Here is a 20320-nt window from a genome sequence, read left to right as displayed (position 1 = left end):
CAGTGTCTACTGAATGCTTAGGCTGCCTGTCCCCCAGAAACGGTGCAGGAATAATGGTCTTTTTAAGACTGTATTTTGCATTTTCTAGTGTTTATTAGATTTCTATGCAAAAAGAAAAACTCTGAAAGGTCTGGTAGAAATGCAGAGCTGGCTGTTGAGCAGAGAGACTTCTGTCCCAGCTCCTGAATGCCCAGTGTGCATTCATTTCAGCTCCTCAAGGATCCCAAAACCAGCAGGATGCCTTTGAACACAAGAGCAGAAGGAAAGAATAGCCCAGGTACTCACTATGTCACAGCTTTGGATCACTACTATGCTTCTGCCACCTTGCTCCAACTGGAGCTGCCACAGCACTCGGCCACATCCAGCCCACATAAGCTGGCAGAACAAGACTGGCCTGCCATGATCTCCATGCAAAGCCAGCACGAGGCTTCTCTGAAAAGCTCCAGGATCCCTGAGCCGTGCCCTTGTCTCTTGGAAGCTTTGTCCTGGGGTAAAGGCACATGCAAGGCCCTTCCCCAGGAAGCAGATCTTGTTGCAGTGAGGGCTGCGACTCAGGCTCACACAGGCACAACTGAAAGCCATGGCACAGAGCATGGCAGCATGCACAATGCTCCTCTGCGCACAGGCAGGACAGACCTGTCCAGTGCCCACCCATAAGCTGCAAACAAACCTGAGGAGTCCTGGGTGTGCATCCTGCTGCACACTGGTGGTGGTCCTGCCAGCCAATCCCTTCAGCACTGTGGGTTCTCACTGGCTCTCTCCACTTCAGATGGTGATGGAGTTGGCGCTAGAGAACTGAGATACGTAGGAGGCCAGGATGGGGTTTGTGGGAAGAACTTTGATGGGTAAGTCCCAGCTGAAAGTGTCCACTTCAATCTGCTCCACCCCAGTCCAGGTGACGGCCTCTGACTGGCTCCCACGAACCATGCAGGTCCTTGCTGACTCCCCAGAAGTCACGAACTCAAAGTGCAGCCTCCACTTCAGGGTCACTGTGGGCAAGAGGCACATTAGCAGCCAACACCACAAGGGACAACAACTGTCTCAGTGTTGGCTGTCTTGGCAAGGGGACAAACAAACATGCCCACTCATGCATGGCCAGCTCCCGCCTACATGATACAGCCCTGCAGAGAGTTTGCCAGCAGATATTGAGCCGCAAAGGCAGGGCTGGGGACACCGTGCTCCTCCCGTGGGGACAATCAGAGTCACTAACCGATATTGGTGGTGAATCCTGGAGTTGAGCTCAGTGGGATCGGCAGGTTGAAACTGCTCTGGGCTGTGTGCAGGCAGGCCTCCTGATGGCGGGCATGTGTGCTGAAGGAGACAGGCTGTCCCCGTCGCCTCTGGAACTCCTCCTGGATGCTCTCTTCTGTCTGCAGACTCACTGAGAACTGGAGAGCAATCAGAAGAAAGCTCATGCTCATGTGCTTGCTTGATTCTGCGGTCTGTTTCCCAGCAGCACTCAGAACCAGAGCCCTTCTCACCCAGCACCCCGAAGGAACCTCAGCTGTGTCCCACTGAGATCGCACCAGACATCCCACAGCAGCTAACTGCCACTCCAACCCTTTCTCCCACTCTCCCAAACAAAACACCTGCCTTTCCACACAGAATAATGAAGTTAGCACTGACCTGTAAGCATGGAATGTCTCCTTCTGAGAAGTTAAAGGTCCCAATGACATCCTCTCCAATCTTATACACAGTCTTGAAGATACAGAACGTCCCCACCTTCCCACGTGTGTTGCTGATATTGTACAAGTCTAAGTAGAAAACAGAGAGAGGAACAGGGCTGGGGCATGATAAGGTTCTGCTTAACACTGCAGACTGTATTACTCAAAGAACTTAACACACACAGCTTGTCTGCTTGGGAATCATAGGATCACAGTTTGGCTTGAGTTGGAAAGCATATTAAAAACCAAACAGTTTCACACCTCCTGCCATGGGCAGGATTGCCATCCACTAGATCATGCTCACTAGGGCTTCATCCAACGTGGCCTTCAGCACCTCCTGGATGAAGGACAAGCATTCCTTCTAGGAAAGGCATGCACCAAGTAACAGAAAACCACATGCTGGCCACAATATGCTGGGGAGAGGGTCTCTTACTGAGATTGGCAAGGAAGAGTTTGTGGGAAATTCTGATTCAAAGCAGGACCTGATGGAGCTGCACTACAGCTCCAGACTGTGCCAACAAGAGACTTTCAGAGCAAGCACTGAGCTGGGAAGGGGGCAGGTCTGCAGACATTCCTGCTTCACATGTAGGTCAGGTCAGCACGTTTGAGCAGAAGTGACCTACGCAGGCTGCGTCGAGAGGTGGCTGCCATGAGCAGATCTCTAGCCAGGTCTGCCAGGCGGGAGTCTTTCTTCAAGCCCTCCTCCTCTTCCAGGAAGGGGTTAGAAGGTGCAACAGCTTCATCCTGTGGGCACTGGTAATCCTTGAGGCCTGTGAAGAAGGCAAGAGTCAGTGGGGCAGGCTGCAGACTGCACCTGAGGAGGGGGCAGAGCACAGCCTTACCATGCAACACAAGGACACGGAAGGGCACACGCAGGAGCTTGATGGGGGAGTTGACCCGCTGGCAGCCGATGGTCAGCTTGTATACATACTTCACTGACTGTCCCCGGAAAGAGGGAGGGCCATCTATGGGCAGCGTCTCGCAGTACGAATCTGCAGCAAGCACAGAAAGGACTACTTTGCAAGGAAGCTCCTGGAACTGCTGTGTGCTGACTCCCTGTACAGATAGTCAGGAACAGTGGCAGGGGTAGGGACAGAGCATGATGTTTCCTGCTATCTCCTCTCCCCAAGTGGGTCAAGCACATCCTTGGCTTCCTGCAGCAGTGCACTGCTTCTCACCTCACATCATGCGCCATCATCCAGACATCGCTTCCAGCACATACAACCACACACACAAATTTTGCCTCAAAAGAATGTGAAAGATGTAGAATCCAGGAACACAAACATATGAGAGCTGAACTTACTCATCACGAGTTCAACCTGAATTTGCCTTTGTACACCACATAAACATGACACTTTCAAGAAGCAGTCACATGTTATAATTTCCTTAGGGCTCTGCCTCATCTATGCACAAATAATACCAAAGGCACAGATCGATACTTCATTCCTCTTTTGATATTCACTTTACACAAGCCCCAAACTAATGGGGGGAAAAAAAATTAGCTTCTTCCTGTGTTTTTCTCTGAAGCTTACCAGCACTTGGGGCTAAATGGCCAAGAAACAATTAAGTGATCTTCACAACAAGCTGTGGAGTAATCCCCCTCTGCAGACTGATGACTTGGACCACAAAACCTCTGACTCTGAGATCTCTCAGATGCCAGGGCCTGGCTTTGCACCATATTCAGCCCCCTCAAAGCCCCATCCATATTCACCGCATAAATCCCAGTGCTTCTTAATGCAGCATGAACACTTCAGCAGCTTTCCCAAACTGCTCACTGTTTAAGAGAGACACAAACGGAGGACTGTGGAACATCTCCATCTCTGGCTTGCCCACTGTGATGCAGATATACCCTGCCAGAGGAAGGGCAGCATCCTGCTGTTAAACCACAGATCCTTCCCCAAGTCTGGCACATCCTAAACTTTGAGGCCTAGATTAAAAGCTAGAATTACATTTAAAATATAACTTCTGGATTTAAAAAAGAGGACTGGACAGACAAAAAAGCTCATGTTGGTGACCAGAAGCCACAGGCTCTTACACACAAAAACAATAGGCAGTCCCACTGGACTGAGGTGCAAATTAAGCTGAGAACAGTCTTGACAGAGGGGAATATCAGGTATTTCCAAGGAAGGTTCAAAAGCATTGCAGCAGACTGCTGCAATCCCCTGCAGCAGGTTAAACAAAAATGCTCACAAGGGTCTCCATGCCTAGCAAGGACAACCTGAGCAGAGATCACCATGTCTGGGGCAGAAAACAGACAATGCGCAGCATCTGCTGCCTGGTGTAGGAATGCTGAGACTCAGGAAGCACCAGCTTCCTGACAGGCCCCGGGAGGAAGTGCATTCCTGGCACTGCAGATGCTTCCCTGACCCTCCTGCTGTACCCTCTGGCTGGGCTCCTGGCTTGCATTGAGGCAGCTTCCATTTCCTCCTCTCCCTATGATCTACCAAATATTTAGAGGCATGGCAACACTAGAGGGGAGGCAGAAATAGCCACAGAAATGACTTGAGGGCTTAAGAAAATGTTTAAATTGACAAATTTAAAGAGCTCAGTCTGGGCAGTGTGTCAAACTGATGGGAGGTGAGTCAACTTCAACGTATAGGTACCACAACATGAGGAAGTTATTGGGGAACAAGCTTGTAGGCAACTGAAACTGAACTGAGGCCTTTTATCAAACTACAGCCTCGCACAACCTCAACTGTATGTGCCAGCTCTGGCTATGGTTTATTAATATAGTACTTTGCTGAAGCAGAACTAAAATTGCTTGGTTTCTTCCTGCCTTTCCAAACCGTGTAGCAAAACTCAAAACTTCTGAAAAACAGGAAATGAAGAATTAAGATACACACCCACACAGCCTTAACTCTGCCTCCACGGAGCTGGCAGGAGCCCCCAGGAACAATCCGCAAGAGTGCCAGCTGCAGTCTTGTGTGAGGGGAGCAGCGCTGCACACCAATGAGATTGGTGTGAGCAGCTTGGTAGAACTGGAGCCGTGAAACAGGGTTTTGTTGCTGCAGGACCCAGAGTGACACACAGCAGCATCACACGTGGCACATGCAAGAAATGTGTGCACCACATGTAGCCCTGAGACAAGGAGTCTCAAGGTGCTGAAGAGTTTGTGTTCTTCCCGTGGAGCTGTGGCTGTGGCCAAACATAAGATTGCTTGTGCTTATGCTACTGTCACTTAGCAGTGGTGAATGCAATCATACACCTCCACTCAGAGGGACTGCTGGCATAGCTGTAGGCTCAAAAGCTTCTGCCTGCCATGCCAGTACTCAAGAAAATCCCCTCAATCCATCCCAGCCACACAGGGGTTGGATTGTCATCACTGCTCTGCTCTCCTAGAGCCTGCTTAGCCTGCCCAAGCTGCTGTGGGAAAAAGAGCTCTCCATGCGTGGGAGAAAGGATGCTCCAACTCCACATATGCCAAAAGCAAGGAGTAGAGAGAACCCAGGCAAGCCTCAGACCACCTGCGATGTTTGCTTCCTCCTCCTCCCTGGCTTTCAGAAAACACATTCACCTTTGGATGCAATGCTGCAGAGCCAGCTGCTTTCACGTGTGTGCTGCTGTATATCAGCAGAGTGTAACAAAATGTTCCTGAATAGCAGACTTTACAGTCAAGCTCCAGAGAGCACTGTCTCACCCCATTAATCACCTATCCAAGCTAGGTTCTTCGAAGAAAGGCGAGAGGTGCCAGCTTCAAAACTAGCATGGCAGAGCCCTCAGCTTCTTGCTTTAACTTGCAGCTCTGCTGAAAGCTCCATCAGAGTCCCTCCACCAGGCTTCCTCACTCTGTGTCCATCACCCATTCCAACCACATTTCTGCTGGGACAACCTGAGGGACACACACACACAGCCCCTACAGTGCCTGATGCTACTTGCTGCTGCACCACAGGCTGCTGGAACTCAGAGATCTGACATGAAGTGACAAGCTGGGCCACTATCCACCAACCAAAGGACAATAACATAGCTGACTGATCAGGTAGAGGGCTCTCAGACAAGACACTGACTGGGACTAGGAAAAGCAGTTGCCGCACATTTATTTTGAACAGCAAAAGGGAAAGCAGTGATGAAGAAGAGCTTAAGGAGGCCTGCTGGAAGAAGTCTGTGGGCTTTGGTGACACAGAGAGTTTTGAGCCAGAGAAGATGAGAAGTGCTCACTTTTAGGGTAGAAAGGCCAGGAAAACTAGAACAAGGTGAATTGTCTCCAGGACAGGCACAACCTGAAGAGGAAGCACATAGCTTTGGCAGGTGCCAGCCTAAATTACCAGACTGCTTCATTCTGGCTGAAGAAACAAACACAGGTGTGAATAGGTGTTCCTACAGCTGCAGCCAGGTATTTCAAAACTTTTCATGCCTTGAAGATATACAATGGACCTGTGGTGGAGACACAGGCCAGAGGCGAAACTGAGGGACAATGTAATACATACTGAGAACAAATTCTGGACAACGCAGCAAGGAGCAATTCTCTAGCATTTACTCTCCCATCACTTGCCTTCTGTGAGTACCAGCATCTACTACTTGCAGCACTCAGGTCTGCAAAGCCACCTTGAGCATGGGGCTCCCCAGAGGTGAATGCTTTGAAGGGAAGACAGAACTCACAGGATTTAGACTCCCCGGGATCCAGTCGCAGGTCACAGAACAGAATCTTTGGTGGTGTGGACAGGATACACTGACCCCGCTCTCCTGGAAGAGACAAAGAACATGTAAGAGCTGCCCCTGGCCAGCCTTGGGCTGCCAAGGGGGTACTTAATGTGGCAGGTCCAGTCATGCCTTACTTCCATAGGGAGGAATGGGGAAGAAAAAGCGCCAATGAGGAAATATCTCACATCCTGGTCAGACCATGCAACATTCCTGGGATAGCTGGACTGACAACCCTGACATCTTGCTCCAAGCTAGCACCACTATGATCTCAGCATTAATGAGGTCCTGTAGCAGACATGCACCAGGGTATTTCCCAAGAAAAGCTACAGAGACTTCCCGATTGCAATCCTCCTCCCTACCTATGCAGTCCTCTGACACATGTCAGAGTATGTGTGATTCCTGCTCACTGTGCTGTCACTTCCACCACCTGTGAGGAACACTCACCTCTGTTGGGGACAAAGACCGTCTCGTTCTCTGCCTGTACGTCCGGCTTGCTGCCATCAGATGGAGGAAGCACTACCCGGTTCTCACTGGCATGAAACTGGCAATGAATCTGGGCACTGGCCCACGCCAGCATCTCACTGAGAACAAAAAAGAACAACATTCGTGTCCACACTTTAATCTGGATTGTAGTATGCATGAATCAGGAAAATAACAGCTCTTCTCATCTTTCTCCATGGGTGTCTGCCTTTCTGGAAGGAAGGAGGCCTTGCTTTACTGTCACAAACCATCCCTAAAGCCCCCCTCCAAACATGGTTCCAGGGCATACTTGAGTTGGGGTGGTGACCTGAAGTCCCTTCCACCACAGCTGGATAACAGCTGTTGACAGCAGTATCACCCAAGGCCTGGTTCTGTAACTCTTGCTGAGCAGCAATTTTTGTCCAGTTGTCATGAATAGCCCACTCCTAATGGAGGACATTTAGCCAGAAAAAAGCCAAATCTCAAGTCAGAAGTGACATGCAGCAGCACTCTGAGGTAACAGAAGTGTATGGATTCAAATGAAACCAGAAAGAAGTAATACCTGCCCATTGGATTCAGCTGCCCCTACACACTCTCCCTCCCAGCAGCCCTCTTTCCTTCAGAACCCTTTTGCAAGTCATGCTATAGGCACACTGACACCTTCCAGTTCCCAAACCCTTATCTGTTTTTTCTTCAGTAGTGGTCTTGTGAAGGTAGGCAGTGTCTGGTTCCTCCCCTGTTATCCAGCATCGCAATCTGATTAGTAAGCAATGACACAGAAATTTAGGTGGTATGGGGAACTTCTGCGGCACATGGATGTGTCTCAGTGAGACTAATCAGACCAGTCAAATGTCCAAGTGAACCAGAGAAAGAGGTTTGCTGCATTCATTCAGCTAATTATGCGCTACTTGATCCTATGTACTTTACCTGAATGTGCACTGGATACTCTGCCCAGTTACCTCTAACCCTACAAGCTGCAATTCTTCAAAAGCACCAGCATGGCTTTTCTTAAGGACTGCACTAGGGTTTTATTTATATGGTATCTGCTACATGGAGGCAGAGAAATATCCTTGCATAAGATACAATGCTTAATAATTTTATATCAGATTTGCATGATTACAGTACCTTTAAACATGGTATTTTTAATATTTTTCATTTATTTTTAGCATTGCCCAACAACATGCCATCGTGTTTTCATTTTTTAACCAGACATGCAAATTTTCATGTTCACTCCTACCAGCAGACCTTGTTTGTTCAGCTGGCAGGACACAAACAGACCCCACACTGGAGCCGAGCTCACCTCTCCTTTCCCTCACTTCTCCTTATGGCTCTTCTGCAATGGCTGCAATCCATTCAGTTTTGACCAGAACAGCTTACTCCAGTGAACACTTCACACATCTCAACTAGATTTGCATTCTGACATTTACTTACTACCCCTAATTTCTGTTCCTCTGCTTGAAATACAGGCTAATACATTCAACAGGCAAGAGGAACACAGAAGAAACAATGGAAAGTTAAGGAAGTCAATTGAAAAAATGTGCTGTGGTGTTAATACAATACACTACTTTGCTGCTGATGAGACTGTGAGCATTGGAAGTGGTTCCATCAAAAGTCATCTCTGAAAGTCATACTGGTGACGATGCAAAGGTTCTGGACTTAATGGGGCAGGAAACACTTCCCAGGAAGGACCCAGAATAGGAAAGCCATCTCCACCCTTGGGAAGTGAGACAAGGCCACACACACAGTTGACACAGAGCCTTTGGGTGAGTCACTCCCTGTAAGCCAACATAGGAAGCACCTATCCTGTCACCTTTCCTCAAAGGCTCCTTTGGCATAGCCATGACAAGAAGTGAGGCAGTGCTCGGCATCTGGGTCACAGCAAATGCTGAAGACAGCCTGTCCTTCCCTCTAGCTAGCACTTGCCCCCTCTATCTAGCGCTTGCCCCTCTGCCTGCTAGTTCTGGAGATGGGGATCACACAAGTACATCCCTGCATCGCCAGGCAGAACTCCTACCATAAATACTGGAAACAATGACGCTGCCTGGACATTACCTTGCAAGACTCACTCTGGTGTAACAAGATATCCTACTCCGATAACCAGTCGAGCTTCATTTTCTGCCAGCAACACTGCTGCTGAGGGCTCACTCGAGGGGCACTTAGTGCACCTCTACCTGCATATTTCTTCCCAGACTCTTTCTTAGGGGCAGAAAACCAGAATGATGAGCTCTGTTTCCGCCCTAAAACAGACATGGCACAAAGCTCCATCACAGAACACCTCGGGCAGGGAAGTCACCAGGGGCTGAGCTGGCACCGCTGCCCCATAGGCGCTACAGCAGCACACCTGGATGCAGCCCCAGCACTGCCATACCTGCTGGCGGACGTGGAGGAGGCCGACAAGGGGTTGGTGAAGGTGATAACACACTCCAGCATCTCCCCAGCCAGGAACACGGGCCCGCGGCCCAGCTTGGCCACCACCTCGATCATGGCCGGGTCCGGACCTGACAGAGAGAGCGGCGGACATGAGCAGAGCTGGAAGCAAGTAAGGCCTAGTGCTCACACACACACACAGAGGAGGCCCAGGGACAGCCTCGCTCCTCCCCTAGGCCTGAGGGGCAGCCCCATCCGCCAGCACCCACCCGCAGACCCCTCGGGATCACCCCCAGACCCACACAGAGCCGCCCCCCGCCCCCACTCACCCCGACACCCCGCTCCCTCCGCGCCGCCGCGGGGCCGCCTTCTCCCTACAGCCGCACTCGGCCGCACTCGGCAACTTTCGGAAGCTGTCGGGACAACTCGGGACGGCTCGGCAGCACTCGGCACCTCGATAGCGCCGCTCGAAGCCACTCGGCAATTTTCGTCACTCCTCGGCTCGTTCCGGAGGCGCCGTGCCCCGCGGCGCTGGGCGGGGCGGAGCGGCGGGGCGGGGCGGGGCGGCGGGCGGTGAAGAGGGCGCGTGCGGGGCGCGGCGGCGCCGGTGGCGGCGGGGGGTGGTTGGAGGCGGGTGGCTGGACAAGGCCGTGGCGGCGCCGGGCTGAGGCCATGGCGGATGCGGGGCCGCTGATGCGGTGCTACGAGGGGTCGGCGCGGGGACGCGGAGTGGAGACCGCCGGCTGGAGGCTGTGCCTGGAGCACCGCTTCCCGGAGCAGCGGCAGCCCTACGGAGCCGGCGATGTGCCGTTCCGAGACGTCCTGCGGCATGTCGGCCTGGTGCTGCGGTACGGGCGGGCGGGGGGTGGGATGGGCTGACATGGATTATGGGGGGGGGTCGCCCCGGAGCATCGCAGAGCCCGGCTGGGAGTCACAGCGCCGGGCTGTGTCATCGCGCCGTTCCCGTCTCTCTATACCGGGGCTCGATGCTGTCCCCGCCGGGGCCGGGGGGTCTTGTCCCTGCGCTGCTGATGGGTACGGGAGCAGCCGGCACCGGCTCTGCGCAGGGAGAGGAGGCGGCGGCCTTACTGCCTCTATCCCCCCTGTAGGGATCCCCCATATACCCACATAGACCCCCCCCATATCCCCCTATAGGGATCCCCCCCCATGTCCCCCTATAGGGATCCCCCCGCCGTATCCCCCTATAGGGATCCCCCCCCATATCCCCCTATAGGGATCCCCCCCCATATCCCCCTATAGGGATCCCCCCCCTATAGGGATCCTCCCCCATATCCCCCTATAGCGATCCATGCCGGCGCAGGGAGGATAGCCTTACTGCCATCTGCAAGACGTGTGCGGGGTAAAGGTTCCTTCCAGCGGGAGAGAATTGCCCTGCGTCCCCGGGGAGGATCGGGCTGTCTGCCCGGCGCAGTGCAGGGGATGTGTCACCGCTGACCATTTCCTCGTGCCGTGGCCGTGGTGCGGGGGGAGGATGCGGTGATGGGACTTTGCACCGCTGCGGCTTTTTGCGGGGTGACCCTGGGTGGCAGAGCTGCGGTGACAGGGCACACGGGGAGCTGTCTGGGCAGGCTTAATCTCTGTGCCAGGCTGAGCAGAAAGCAATGCCCTCTGGACCTGGTGTGGCTCAGCGCAGGCAGGTGTTCTGCTGGTTGTAAAATCTCAATTACTTGTGCTGCGTGCTGCTGGGAAAGCTGAAGGTGGGGATCTGCTGTGCTCCCCCTGCTCCTTGCTCCGGGGCACCTCCACAAAGCAAAGTGATGGAGCTGCTGATAGTGGCAGCGGCTGCACAGGATGGGCTGGTTCTCCTGACCTCACTGTGCTGTCCTCATACAGCCAAGTGCAGCATTGCTGCAGCCTCCAGATTTGTTGGAAAAGCCTTTACCTGCCATGTGTGTGTTCACCCTGCCTGTGTGCTGGGCATGAGAGGGCCCTGGGTTGAGAGGGCATCGCCTAGGGCCAGCTCCGTGGTGAGGGTTTATCTGATGGGCACTGCTGCCCTGTGTGGCTGACAAGGGATGGCAGTGCTGGCAGTCACACCTTCTGCTTTCCCTGCAGGTACTTCAAGTGGTGGTACAAGAAAACCCGCATTGAGAAGAAATCTGCCTTCATCGACCTCCTTTGTGCCGTCCCTCTGCAGCAGATCTATGGTGAGCCCAGATTGGGCATGGGGTGGTATAAGAGGCATCATCCTGTTCCTGGCTCTTGGGTGCTCCTAGCCAGGAAGGGGCTGCTTGGGGCATAGGGTAGAACTGACCCCTGCATCCACCAGGCTGCCCACTGGGTGGGATCGGTGGCGGCACCATCACTCGTGGCTGGCGGGGCGAGTTCTGCCGCTGGCAGCTGAACCCTGGGAAGTACCACTATGAGACAGTCATCGCTGATCAGGTAGGGCTTGGTGTCACCTGCCCCCCTGCAGCACCATGACCTGCCTTGGGGCTCACCCTGTTTTCCTGTGCTCCTTTTCTTCTCAGTTCACAGTGTGCCTGCGCCGCAAGGGACAGACTGTTTACCAGCAGGTGCTGTCCGTGGAGAAACCCAACGCACTGCAGGGCTGGAACTGGGGTTACTGTGGCCGCTATGCCTTCTACCATGCACTGTACCCCCGTGCTTGGATGGTCTACGAGCTGCCAGGACAGAACGTGGTGCTCACGTGCCGCCAAATCTCCCCAGTCATTCCCCATGACTACAAGGTGAGGAGGTGACAATTCCTCGAGCATCACGCCTATACCCTGGGGTGCTGCAGTAGCACCAGGAAGGAGCTGGGAGTGATGTGGTATCTTACGGCAATGGTCCCAGTGCTCCTGGAGTGCCGCACTGGTGCTGCTAAGGCACAACTGCTGTCAGCCAGACTTCTCTCCTTGTTCATTTTCTTTCCCAGCTTGATATTTTTGTCCTAAGATACCTTTCCTGGTGCCAGCTGCTGTGGGGTTTGTCACAGCCAGACCTAGTGCTGAGAGGAGCCATCCCTTGCTGCTTGTGCTCTGTTCTGTTCTGGCAGCTGCTCTGTTTCCCTCCCACTAATGCTTTGACACTGTGTTCTGCTCACTTCCTACTCTTATGTTTGTGTTGTTTCCCCACAGGACTCCAGCCTGCCAGTGGGAGTGTTCATCTGGGAGGTGGAGAACAGCAGTGACGAGCCTGTGGATGTCTCCATCATGTTCACCCTGCAGAACGGCACAGGCACGAAGGGGGATGGGAGTGGGGGGCACTGGAATGAGCCCTTTGCCCTGCAGGACGGTGGGGAGCGGGTGGCCGGCGTCCTGCTGCACCACTGTACGCCCGTCAACCCCTTCACCTTTGCTGTGGCTGCACGGGAGAAGGTGAGAGCTGGAGTGGGGCTGTGCTTTTACTGGTGGCTGTGGGGCAGTCCCCAACATGGAGACAGCCCTGGAGCTGGACTGGAGCAGGGAGGTGGCTGTTTTGGGGTTCCAGCAAGTGATGCAGTGGGTAAGGCTTGCATGATGCCAGGCAAGCAGGCTTGGGGGTGGTTTTGGTGGGCAGCATGAGGCCAAGCTTGTGGTTGTGAGTTGTGGTGGGTCGTGTTGCCTACCTGAGAAAGTTCCAGCTTTCCAATTTCATCACCTGCTGTTTTGGGATGGGAGCTGTTTCCTGATGCTCTCCTTATCCCCAGGCCGGCACAGTCATCACTCACCTTACTGCCTTTGACCCTGCGGGGTCAGGCAGGGACGTGTGGCAGGACCTCCTGCAGGATGGCAAGCTGGAGTCCCCCACTGGTGAGTGCTGTCTCAGAAGCCAGGCAGGAGCATGGGCTGAGGTTTGCTATGTGGCTGTAGTGGTGCCCAGCTACCTTCCCTGGGTTTGTGCTGCCAGATCTGCCAGCCGAGCTGGTTCTCATTTGTTTAGGGAGCACTTAGTAGCTCTTGAGCTCTGAAGCCGGTGTAACCTGCTGCCCTCTTGTTGCCACGAGGGTTTCCTGAAGGTCTCTGGAATTTCCTTGATACTTCTGCGTCATCTTCAGCTGCCTGCTCACTCATTGCCTCCCAGCAGGATGACACCTTGCAGTCCATGCTGTCCTGCTGCTGCAGTGGGGCTGCACAAGTGCCTAGTGCCCTGCCTGCCTTCCAATAGAACAGTGCTGACAGATCTGTGACACTGGAACTGGACCTCTGCGGTGTTTCATGAGGGCTGTTACCAGTTGCCTAAATATTTCAGGAAAACGAAGACTCCTTTCTGCTGTCTGCAGATGCACTTGGAGCTCTCTGGGCTATTGGGATGTGGTTTTCCTTCAAGCATGCTAGACGTTATCATAGGATCTATGCTTCCGTGAAAATTGTTGCCTTAATGAGTTTACCTGGTTACACATGTCAGGACTGGCATATAATTATGCAGTTGCCTGAGGACGTTTTTTAAATGCAGGTGCTGTTCAAGCATCCTTTAGAAAGCTGGAGGGGATGGCTGTCACTGCAAAGTGCTGGTGCCTTTGCTGGTAGTGCACTGTCCTGGGTGACAGGGCCATTCCACACGTGCCTGCTGGCTTTACTGCCTCATTTCTCCCTCTGCTTCCATTCCCTTTTTTTCAACCCCTTTGGTCCCTCCCCCCACGGCAGGTATTCTATCCTGGTTGGAAAAAGCAGTTGCTCATGCACAGCAGCGCTGCCTCCAGAACGCATCAGATGTATATTTCATGTTGCAGGAGAACCAAAAAGCTTTGTTTCTTTGAGGCAGCAATCCCTCAGGCTTTGTGGTCTTCCTTGGCTACTTTGTGAATCCTTTCTTCATTCTCTTCCTGGCAGGTAAAAGCAAGCAGACCCAGAAGGGAGAAGTGACAGCAGCTGCGGTGTGCGCCAGCTGCACAGTGCCTGCACGGGGCCATGGGACACTGGAGCTGGCCCTGGTGTGGGACATGCCCCGCATTCACTTTGGCTCCAAGGAGAGACTGCACCTCAGGTAGGTGCTTTGGCAACAGCTTGGTGGAGCTCCTTGGAGTGCCCCTAAGCTGAGTAATAGCCCAAACTTCCTCTCGGCAGGCGGTACACACGCTTCTTTGGCAGCAATGGGGATGCAGCTCCTGCACTGTCACACTATGCCCTGACACACTACAAGGAGTGGGAGAGGAAGATTGAAGCATGGCAGAAGCCCATCCTGGAGGACAGGTGGGGTAAATGGGGTTAGTGACTGGGCAGGGGACAGTGCGATTGGGTCACTGGCTAAGTTTCCCTCTCCCTGCAGTCAGCTGCCCTCCTGGTACAAGTCAGCCCTGTTCAATGAACTGTACTTCATGACGGATGGGGGCACAATCTGGCTGGAGCTGCCCCCTGACTGCCTCCCCCAGGACCTGCAGGGACCAGGGGCTGCCCAGCTGTCCCACCTCCTCCCTGTCCTGCGGGAGTATGGGAGGTTTGCTTACCTGGAAGGTAACTCACTGGGACTCAATACACTCCACGTCCCAAGTGTACCCTCTCTGTTTTACCTGCTGCGAGGATGCTTTCCACACCCCTGCAGGATGAAGCATGGCACAGGGAGGGAGACCTGTCCATTGGCGTCTCCCCTCCCTTACTGGCCCTCTGCTGCTTTTAGGGCAGGAGTACCGTATGTACAACACCTATGATGTCCACTTCTATGCATCCTTCGCCCTTGTAATGCTGTGGCCCAAGCTGCAGATCAGCCTGCAGTATGATATCGGTGAGTTGCTTGGCTGGTGCTGTGGGATTGGCCTCTGCCATAGGTATTGGTGCTGAAGGGCTGGTATTGCCTTCCAGCTCCTTGCTAACCACTGATTGGCAAACCCCATCCCACTGATGCCACTCAGCATCTCCTCCAGCACTGGGACATGTCCTTGCTGCAAGAGACTGGGAGCAGACTGGTGTCCCCCAGTATGTTGCAGGGCACGGCAGGGTGCTGATTGTCCTGCCTATGCCTGTGGTTTGCGCTTGATGCCTTTCTAATATCCCTCACCTCACACCCTTCCAGCTGTCACAGTGCTGAATGAGGACATAGAGCCACGGCAGTACCTGGTGTGTGGCAATACAGCCCAGGTGAAGCTGAAGAATGTGGTGCCTCATGACATTGGGGATCCAGGTGAGGGGCATGCAAGGAATGCACAGGGATGCAGGACAGCTGCTTGTATTGGAGGTGGCTGTGGAAATGTCACTTTGGTGCTGTTTGATTGTGACACTTCTGGGACCTTATGGGGATGGCTTTTGCTTGCTGTGCTGCTGTATCTTCTCTGCCCTCATGCAGACGATGAGCCGTGGCAGCGAGTCAATGCCTATCTGATGCACGACACTGCCAACTGGAAGGACCTGAACCTGAAGTTTGTGCTGCAGGTGTATCGTGACTACTACCTGACGCATGATGCACTGTACCTGCAGGACATGTGGCCAGTCTGCCAGGTACTGTGGGAGGGCCCTTAGAGGATGGGAGACATCCAAACAGGGACACAGCAGGAATACTTCATGACCACCTCCTGCCTTCTGCAGGCTGTAATGGAGTCGGAGTTGAAGTTTGATACTGACAACGATGGGCTTATTGAGAATGGGGGCATTGCTGACCAGACCTACGATGCGTGGGTAGTGAACGGGGCCAGGTGAGCAGCCAGGAGTGTGGGCTGAGTGGTGGGAGGTAGCTCAGAGCTGGGGACATGCTCCCCACGTGTCACCAGAGCACTGTGCAATGTGTCCAGCATTGCCAGCATGGCTGTCCTTTTTGCTCTGGCAGTGCATACTGCGGTGGGCTGTGGCTGGCAGCTGTCCGGATGATGTGTGAGATGGCAGAGGTGCTTGGTGACACCGAAACCCGGCAGAAGTATGGTGCCATCCTGCAGAAGGGCAAGGAGTCATTTGAAAGGCTGCTGTGGAATGGTGCGTGCTGGCTGGTGGGTAGGTTAGGAGGAGTGGAGTAGCACATCAGCTGCAGCCATCAGTATACCATATTTCTGGCTTTTTCCAGGAAAGTACTACAACTATGACAGCAGTGGGAGCAGCACCTCCAGCAGCATCATGTCAGACCAATGTGCGGGGCAGTGGTTCCTGGGAGCATGTGGCCTGGACCAGAAGGAGCTGGAGGTGAGGAGGAGGGGGCTGTGAAAGCTCAGCAGAGCAAGCACCTGGTGTGGGCTGTGTGCCAGCTGCTGGCGTGCACTGGGCAGCACTTGGGTAGAGGAGGCTTAATGCACATCAGTGCACTAAATGGAAATCAGGTCAGAAATGGGCTGTGCAAGCAGAGCGTGTGTCTTTGGTCAAGCCTGGCATGCTACTAGGAGGGGTCCTGCTGGGCTCTGCTCTCAGCAAAATGGTGTTTGCTTAGAAACCAGTGAAAATATGCATGAAACTTTCCACATGCTGTTTATTGTCCAGTTTGAAGGCCTAAATGAGTGTTGGAGGACATGGAGATTGATCTGGGGCCTACAGCTCTTCCCTCACAAAGGAGGAATTGGCCAAAGGCTGCTCTGTGTGATGAGGCAGGCAGAACAGTGATCAGTAACTCAGTACTGGAACACAGCGTGGCAGCAGAGAGCACTCCTGTGGATTACTTATGACCAAAGAAGCTGTCAGATCCTGCTGCTACAGAGCAGAACTCTCTGTGATGGGAAAGAACATGCAAAAGCTTCTTCCCTGGGAGCAGAGAGTCCCAAATTATGTGGACTTAGTGAGGAAACAGCATCTGGCTGTGCCCTCCAGCCCTGTGCAGCAATACTCAAACAGCCTTTCTAGATGCAAGTGGTAAATGTAGCACAGTCTGAAATCTTGCCTATGCTTTTGTTGATGTCTGGCATTGTTGCTTTGTTGTCATTTGTCCCCTGCTCTCTGGTGATCTCTGAGCTTGCTGAAGGCTGTGTTGATGAAAGCTCTCTGTTTACTATGGTCATCCAGTTTTTTTCTGTGTATTTTGATCCCTTGCCCTGCTGGCAGTGCTCCTGCTTGTAACTTCATTAATGCATTCCTGCTGTGTGTGCAGGTCAGTAATGAAATGCAAAGTAAGACCAACTGGTGACCTCAGTCCTGAATAAATTCTGCCTTGAAACCTTTTGCTGGAGAAGACTGCTTCCCAAGCAGCCTTTCTGCTTATCTCCACATCCACACTGGAAAACATGACTGTATCAGATACTTGGCTTTAGCAGAGATAAAAGCGATGCACGACCTTTCCTCTGATGAGTCTGCAGAAGTTGCTGGATTATCTCTGCCATCCTTTGGCAAGCTCCCGTGTCATGCCACCATGCTTGCATCTTCCTTAACATTTCCAACAAACATGCACAGAAAGTCAGTGCATCCCATGCAGGGGCCAGCCAAGCAAACTGCCTATTTCCTGTCCCAGTGCCCTTTTAATGACTTTAGTTTTAGCACCACGGAGAAGCGTTGTTTACTTCCAGCTACATGCAGAGGCTATCCATCTTTGTGCAGTCCTCCTTGCTGTTTGACTGGCGGGCATTTTCATGCTCGGGTTGTTTTGGTTTTGTTTTGTTTTGCGAGGGCTTAGTCAGCATGGTGCTTTAGTTTGTTCTTGTAGTTCTCGTGAGCTCTTGGCTTTGGCTTGTTGAATAACTTGTTTTTCCCCCTGTATTCTCTTGAAGCAACTGTTTGCTGGGTGAGCACTGCTGACCTTTCACAGGCCTCTTGGTAGTGGTAAAAGTCTCAAGTCTCTCCTGCCGTAAGCAGAAAATCACAAGGTGTCCCATGTGTCACAGTCCAACCTTTTATCCTCATGCTATCTCATCTTGCCTCAACCCTTGGCCAGGGACATGGTCCCTGCATTGCCACCTAATGGCAAACCTGAAGGGGTTGAAGTCCTTCTGAAATTCATCAAAACTGTGCTCGCTTTCTCTTCTTCCACTGTGCAGAAGCTGAATCTTCTCTTTGCTTAGGTAATTTTCCATGATCAGATCTTTTGGTAGGATTTCCAACACGTACTCTAATCAGCCTTGTGGTATTCACAGTCCCACTTCTCAGCTGCAGGACGTGCCCCCCATGTCACTACCCTGGCTACATCACAGCCTTCCCCTCCAACATCCCTGACCCATTCTCCTGTCCACCTCTGGTCTGTGTCCCATCTTTTCTGGGCTTTGTAATGCCAGTTGTAGATGGTGCAAGCTGCTACGCCAGCTACATGAAATAGCTATGACTGGGGATGAGACAGCAGTTTTAACCAGCAGAAAGCCTGGGTTCTGAGTTGGCAATAGCCTGAAAAACATCAGCAGTGACCATAAGTGCAGACTGGGAACTCAAGTAGGGCAAGTTTGAGGAGTGTGGTTGGCCTGTCCTCAAAGCAGGAGTGAGATGCAGTTGTGGAGGAGTTACTAGGCTCCTTCAGGAAAGCTGGTATGAAGGTCTGCCTCTCCTTTCTGTCTTTTCTGGGGGGAAAAGGCCTTCTTCCTGGTGTTTTCCTAAGGTGCCCACTTTAACACTGCTTGCTGGTGACCTGTTCCTAATGAGAAGTGTCACCTTGGAGGTCCTGGTCACCAAGTTGCTGGCACTCTCTCTATGCAGGTCTTTCCCAAGAGCCACATTGTCAGTGCACTGAAAACCATCTTTGAGAAGAACGTGATGAGCTTTGCAGGTGGCACCATGGGTGCTGTGAATGGCATGCGGCCTGATGGCGTGCCTGACACCTCCAGTGTGCAGTCCAGTGAGGTGTGGGTTGGTGTCGTCTACGCTCTGGCTGCCACCATGATCCAAGAGGTAAGTGGGTGTGCCGGGGGGGTGAGCTGACATGTGTCACCTCCATGCCACAGAGATCAGAATGGCAGCCTTCTTCCACAGGGACTGGTGCAGGAAGGCTTTCACACAGCAGAGGGCTGTTACCGAACAGTGTGGGAGCAACTGGGAATGGCTTTCCAGACCCCTGAAGCCTATTGTGAGAAGAAGGTCTACCGCTCACTGGCTTACATGCGGCCCCTCAGCATCTGGAGCATGCAGCTGGCCCTGGAGAGCAAAGCCCGCCAGGCCTCCAGCCCTACACCACCCCAGAAGAATCCTCTGCACCTCTGAGACTGGGTGGCACAGAGCAGAGCTGCAGGGATCTTGTCCTGTGCCTCCCTCTCTTGAGAATGCTCGAATTGCTGTTTTTTCTTTCATACCTCCTTGGCCCCCACATTTCTGCCCCTTGCTCTGGGGGATCCCCAGCCCCCTGTGCTGCACAGAAGGAGACCAGAGGCACGTGTTATGTCCTGTCACCATCGTGGTGAGAGGAGGGGACAGGATGGGGATATGTGACCGTCCCCTCCCTGGTGCTCAGGGCTCCTGCAGGACCCTCGTGCCCCAAGACCTGTTCTGGGGTCTGAGGCCTGCAGAACGTGACAGAGACAGGATGCGGCCCACACTGACACATGGATGCTGTAGTGTGTAGCTCCCTGGGCTGACTCCACAGTGGGGGCGCCCAGCTGGGACAATCACTGGGGGCTGGTGACAATCCCAGCCCTAACAGTGCCCAGCCTGGTCTGGCACCGTGCTGCAAGCTGGGGTGGGCGGGGGAGCAGGTTTTAGAGAATTAATTGTTTTAAGTTCTTAATAAACTATTGTTCAGCTGTCCTTCCCTCTCCCTGTGCTTCTTGGTGTGTGTGTGGATGCACGGTGTGGGGTTTTGCACTCAAGGTCGGGGTGGGGGCCTGCTCCCACTTATGTTTATAAGAAGGCAAAGAAACCAGCATAGGCTCTGAAATGTTAGCAGCCCTCATAGGGAGCAGTCATCAGCTGCTGGGAAGGGGCAAGAGGGCCCAGTGGTGCATGGAGTCACACACTGATGGCACTGATGATGACTGGAGAGCCGCAGGGGTAACCCAGGCCAGAAGCAATGGCTCAATGGGGAAAGTGTACCTGGTTCCCTGTGCAGGCTGCTCAGCGCTGCAGTGGAGCACCCTCATCTTGACATTTGTCCTTATGTAGTTGGCACCAATTTCCCCCACCTGTGGGGTGAGGGCACTCCTGTGGCTCCCAAGCCAGTAACAGTGCCAGGGTGCTGATGCTGCTCCTGTCTCTTCTAATAATGATTAGAACTGCAGCAGCCACATTCCAGTTCTTCTTGCAGCACTTCTGGCTCCCATGACCCCACATGGCCTCCCAGTGGCTCTCCTGTGCCCCCACACAGTGCTGTGGCAGCAATACCTGTGTCACCATGTCCCACTGTGCCACTGCAGGCGGTGGCCCATCTCCTGCTGGTGACCCTTGGCAGGCAGCCCAGGGGCCCCACGCAGCCCCCACCACTATAAACAGGTCTGA

At 53.2% G+C, this 20320-nt stretch overlaps 2 protein-coding genes across 3 annotated transcripts; one reads left to right on the top strand and one right to left on the bottom strand.

Annotated features, from left to right (window-relative positions):
* Positions 1-73: 73 nt before the first annotated feature.
* RGP1 (RGP1 partner of RAB6A GEF complex) lies at positions 74-9526 on the bottom strand. The gene is made up of 9 exons (XM_015848366.3): positions 9458-9526; positions 9130-9259; positions 6747-6883; positions 6261-6344; positions 2507-2656; positions 2288-2434; positions 1627-1754; positions 1211-1388; positions 74-989 (listed from the first exon to the last, which is right to left on the bottom strand). Exons 2-9 carry the CDS (start codon positions 9243-9245, stop codon positions 766-768), a joined length of 1164 nt encoding a protein of 387 aa, XP_015703852.1. The 5' UTR covers positions 9246-9259; positions 9458-9526; the 3' UTR covers positions 74-765.
* Positions 9527-9731: 205 nt separating this feature from the next.
* On the top strand, positions 9732-19633 carry GBA2 (glucosylceramidase beta 2). 2 transcript variants are annotated; one of them, XM_015848365.3, is made up of 17 exons: positions 9732-9976; positions 11205-11296; positions 11419-11534; positions 11621-11839; positions 12230-12469; positions 12781-12883; positions 13904-14057; positions 14138-14263; positions 14340-14524; positions 14688-14792; positions 15081-15188; positions 15351-15502; positions 15590-15696; positions 15828-15970; positions 16059-16174; positions 18593-18784; positions 18866-19633. In XM_015848365.3, the coding sequence occupies exons 1-17, from the start codon at positions 9801-9803 to the stop codon at positions 19091-19093; spliced, it is 2562 nt and encodes an 853-aa protein (XP_015703851.1). In that variant the 5' UTR covers positions 9732-9800; the 3' UTR covers positions 19094-19633. The 2 variants fall into 2 exon arrangements, 1 of the variants encoding a protein (XP_015703851.1); XR_014939267.1 differs by lacking the exons at positions 14340-14524; positions 14688-14792.
* The last annotated feature ends 687 nt before the right edge of the window (positions 19634-20320 follow it).

The sequence above is a fragment of the Coturnix japonica genome, chromosome Z (assembly GCF_054131305.1).
Source record: "Coturnix japonica strain WE chromosome Z, WE-NBRP24, whole genome shotgun sequence".
Lineage (NCBI taxonomy): Eukaryota > Metazoa > Chordata > Aves > Galliformes > Phasianidae > Coturnix > Coturnix japonica.
Note: the sequence above shows the minus strand (reverse complement) of the source record. Positions and strands in the feature narration are given on the sequence as shown.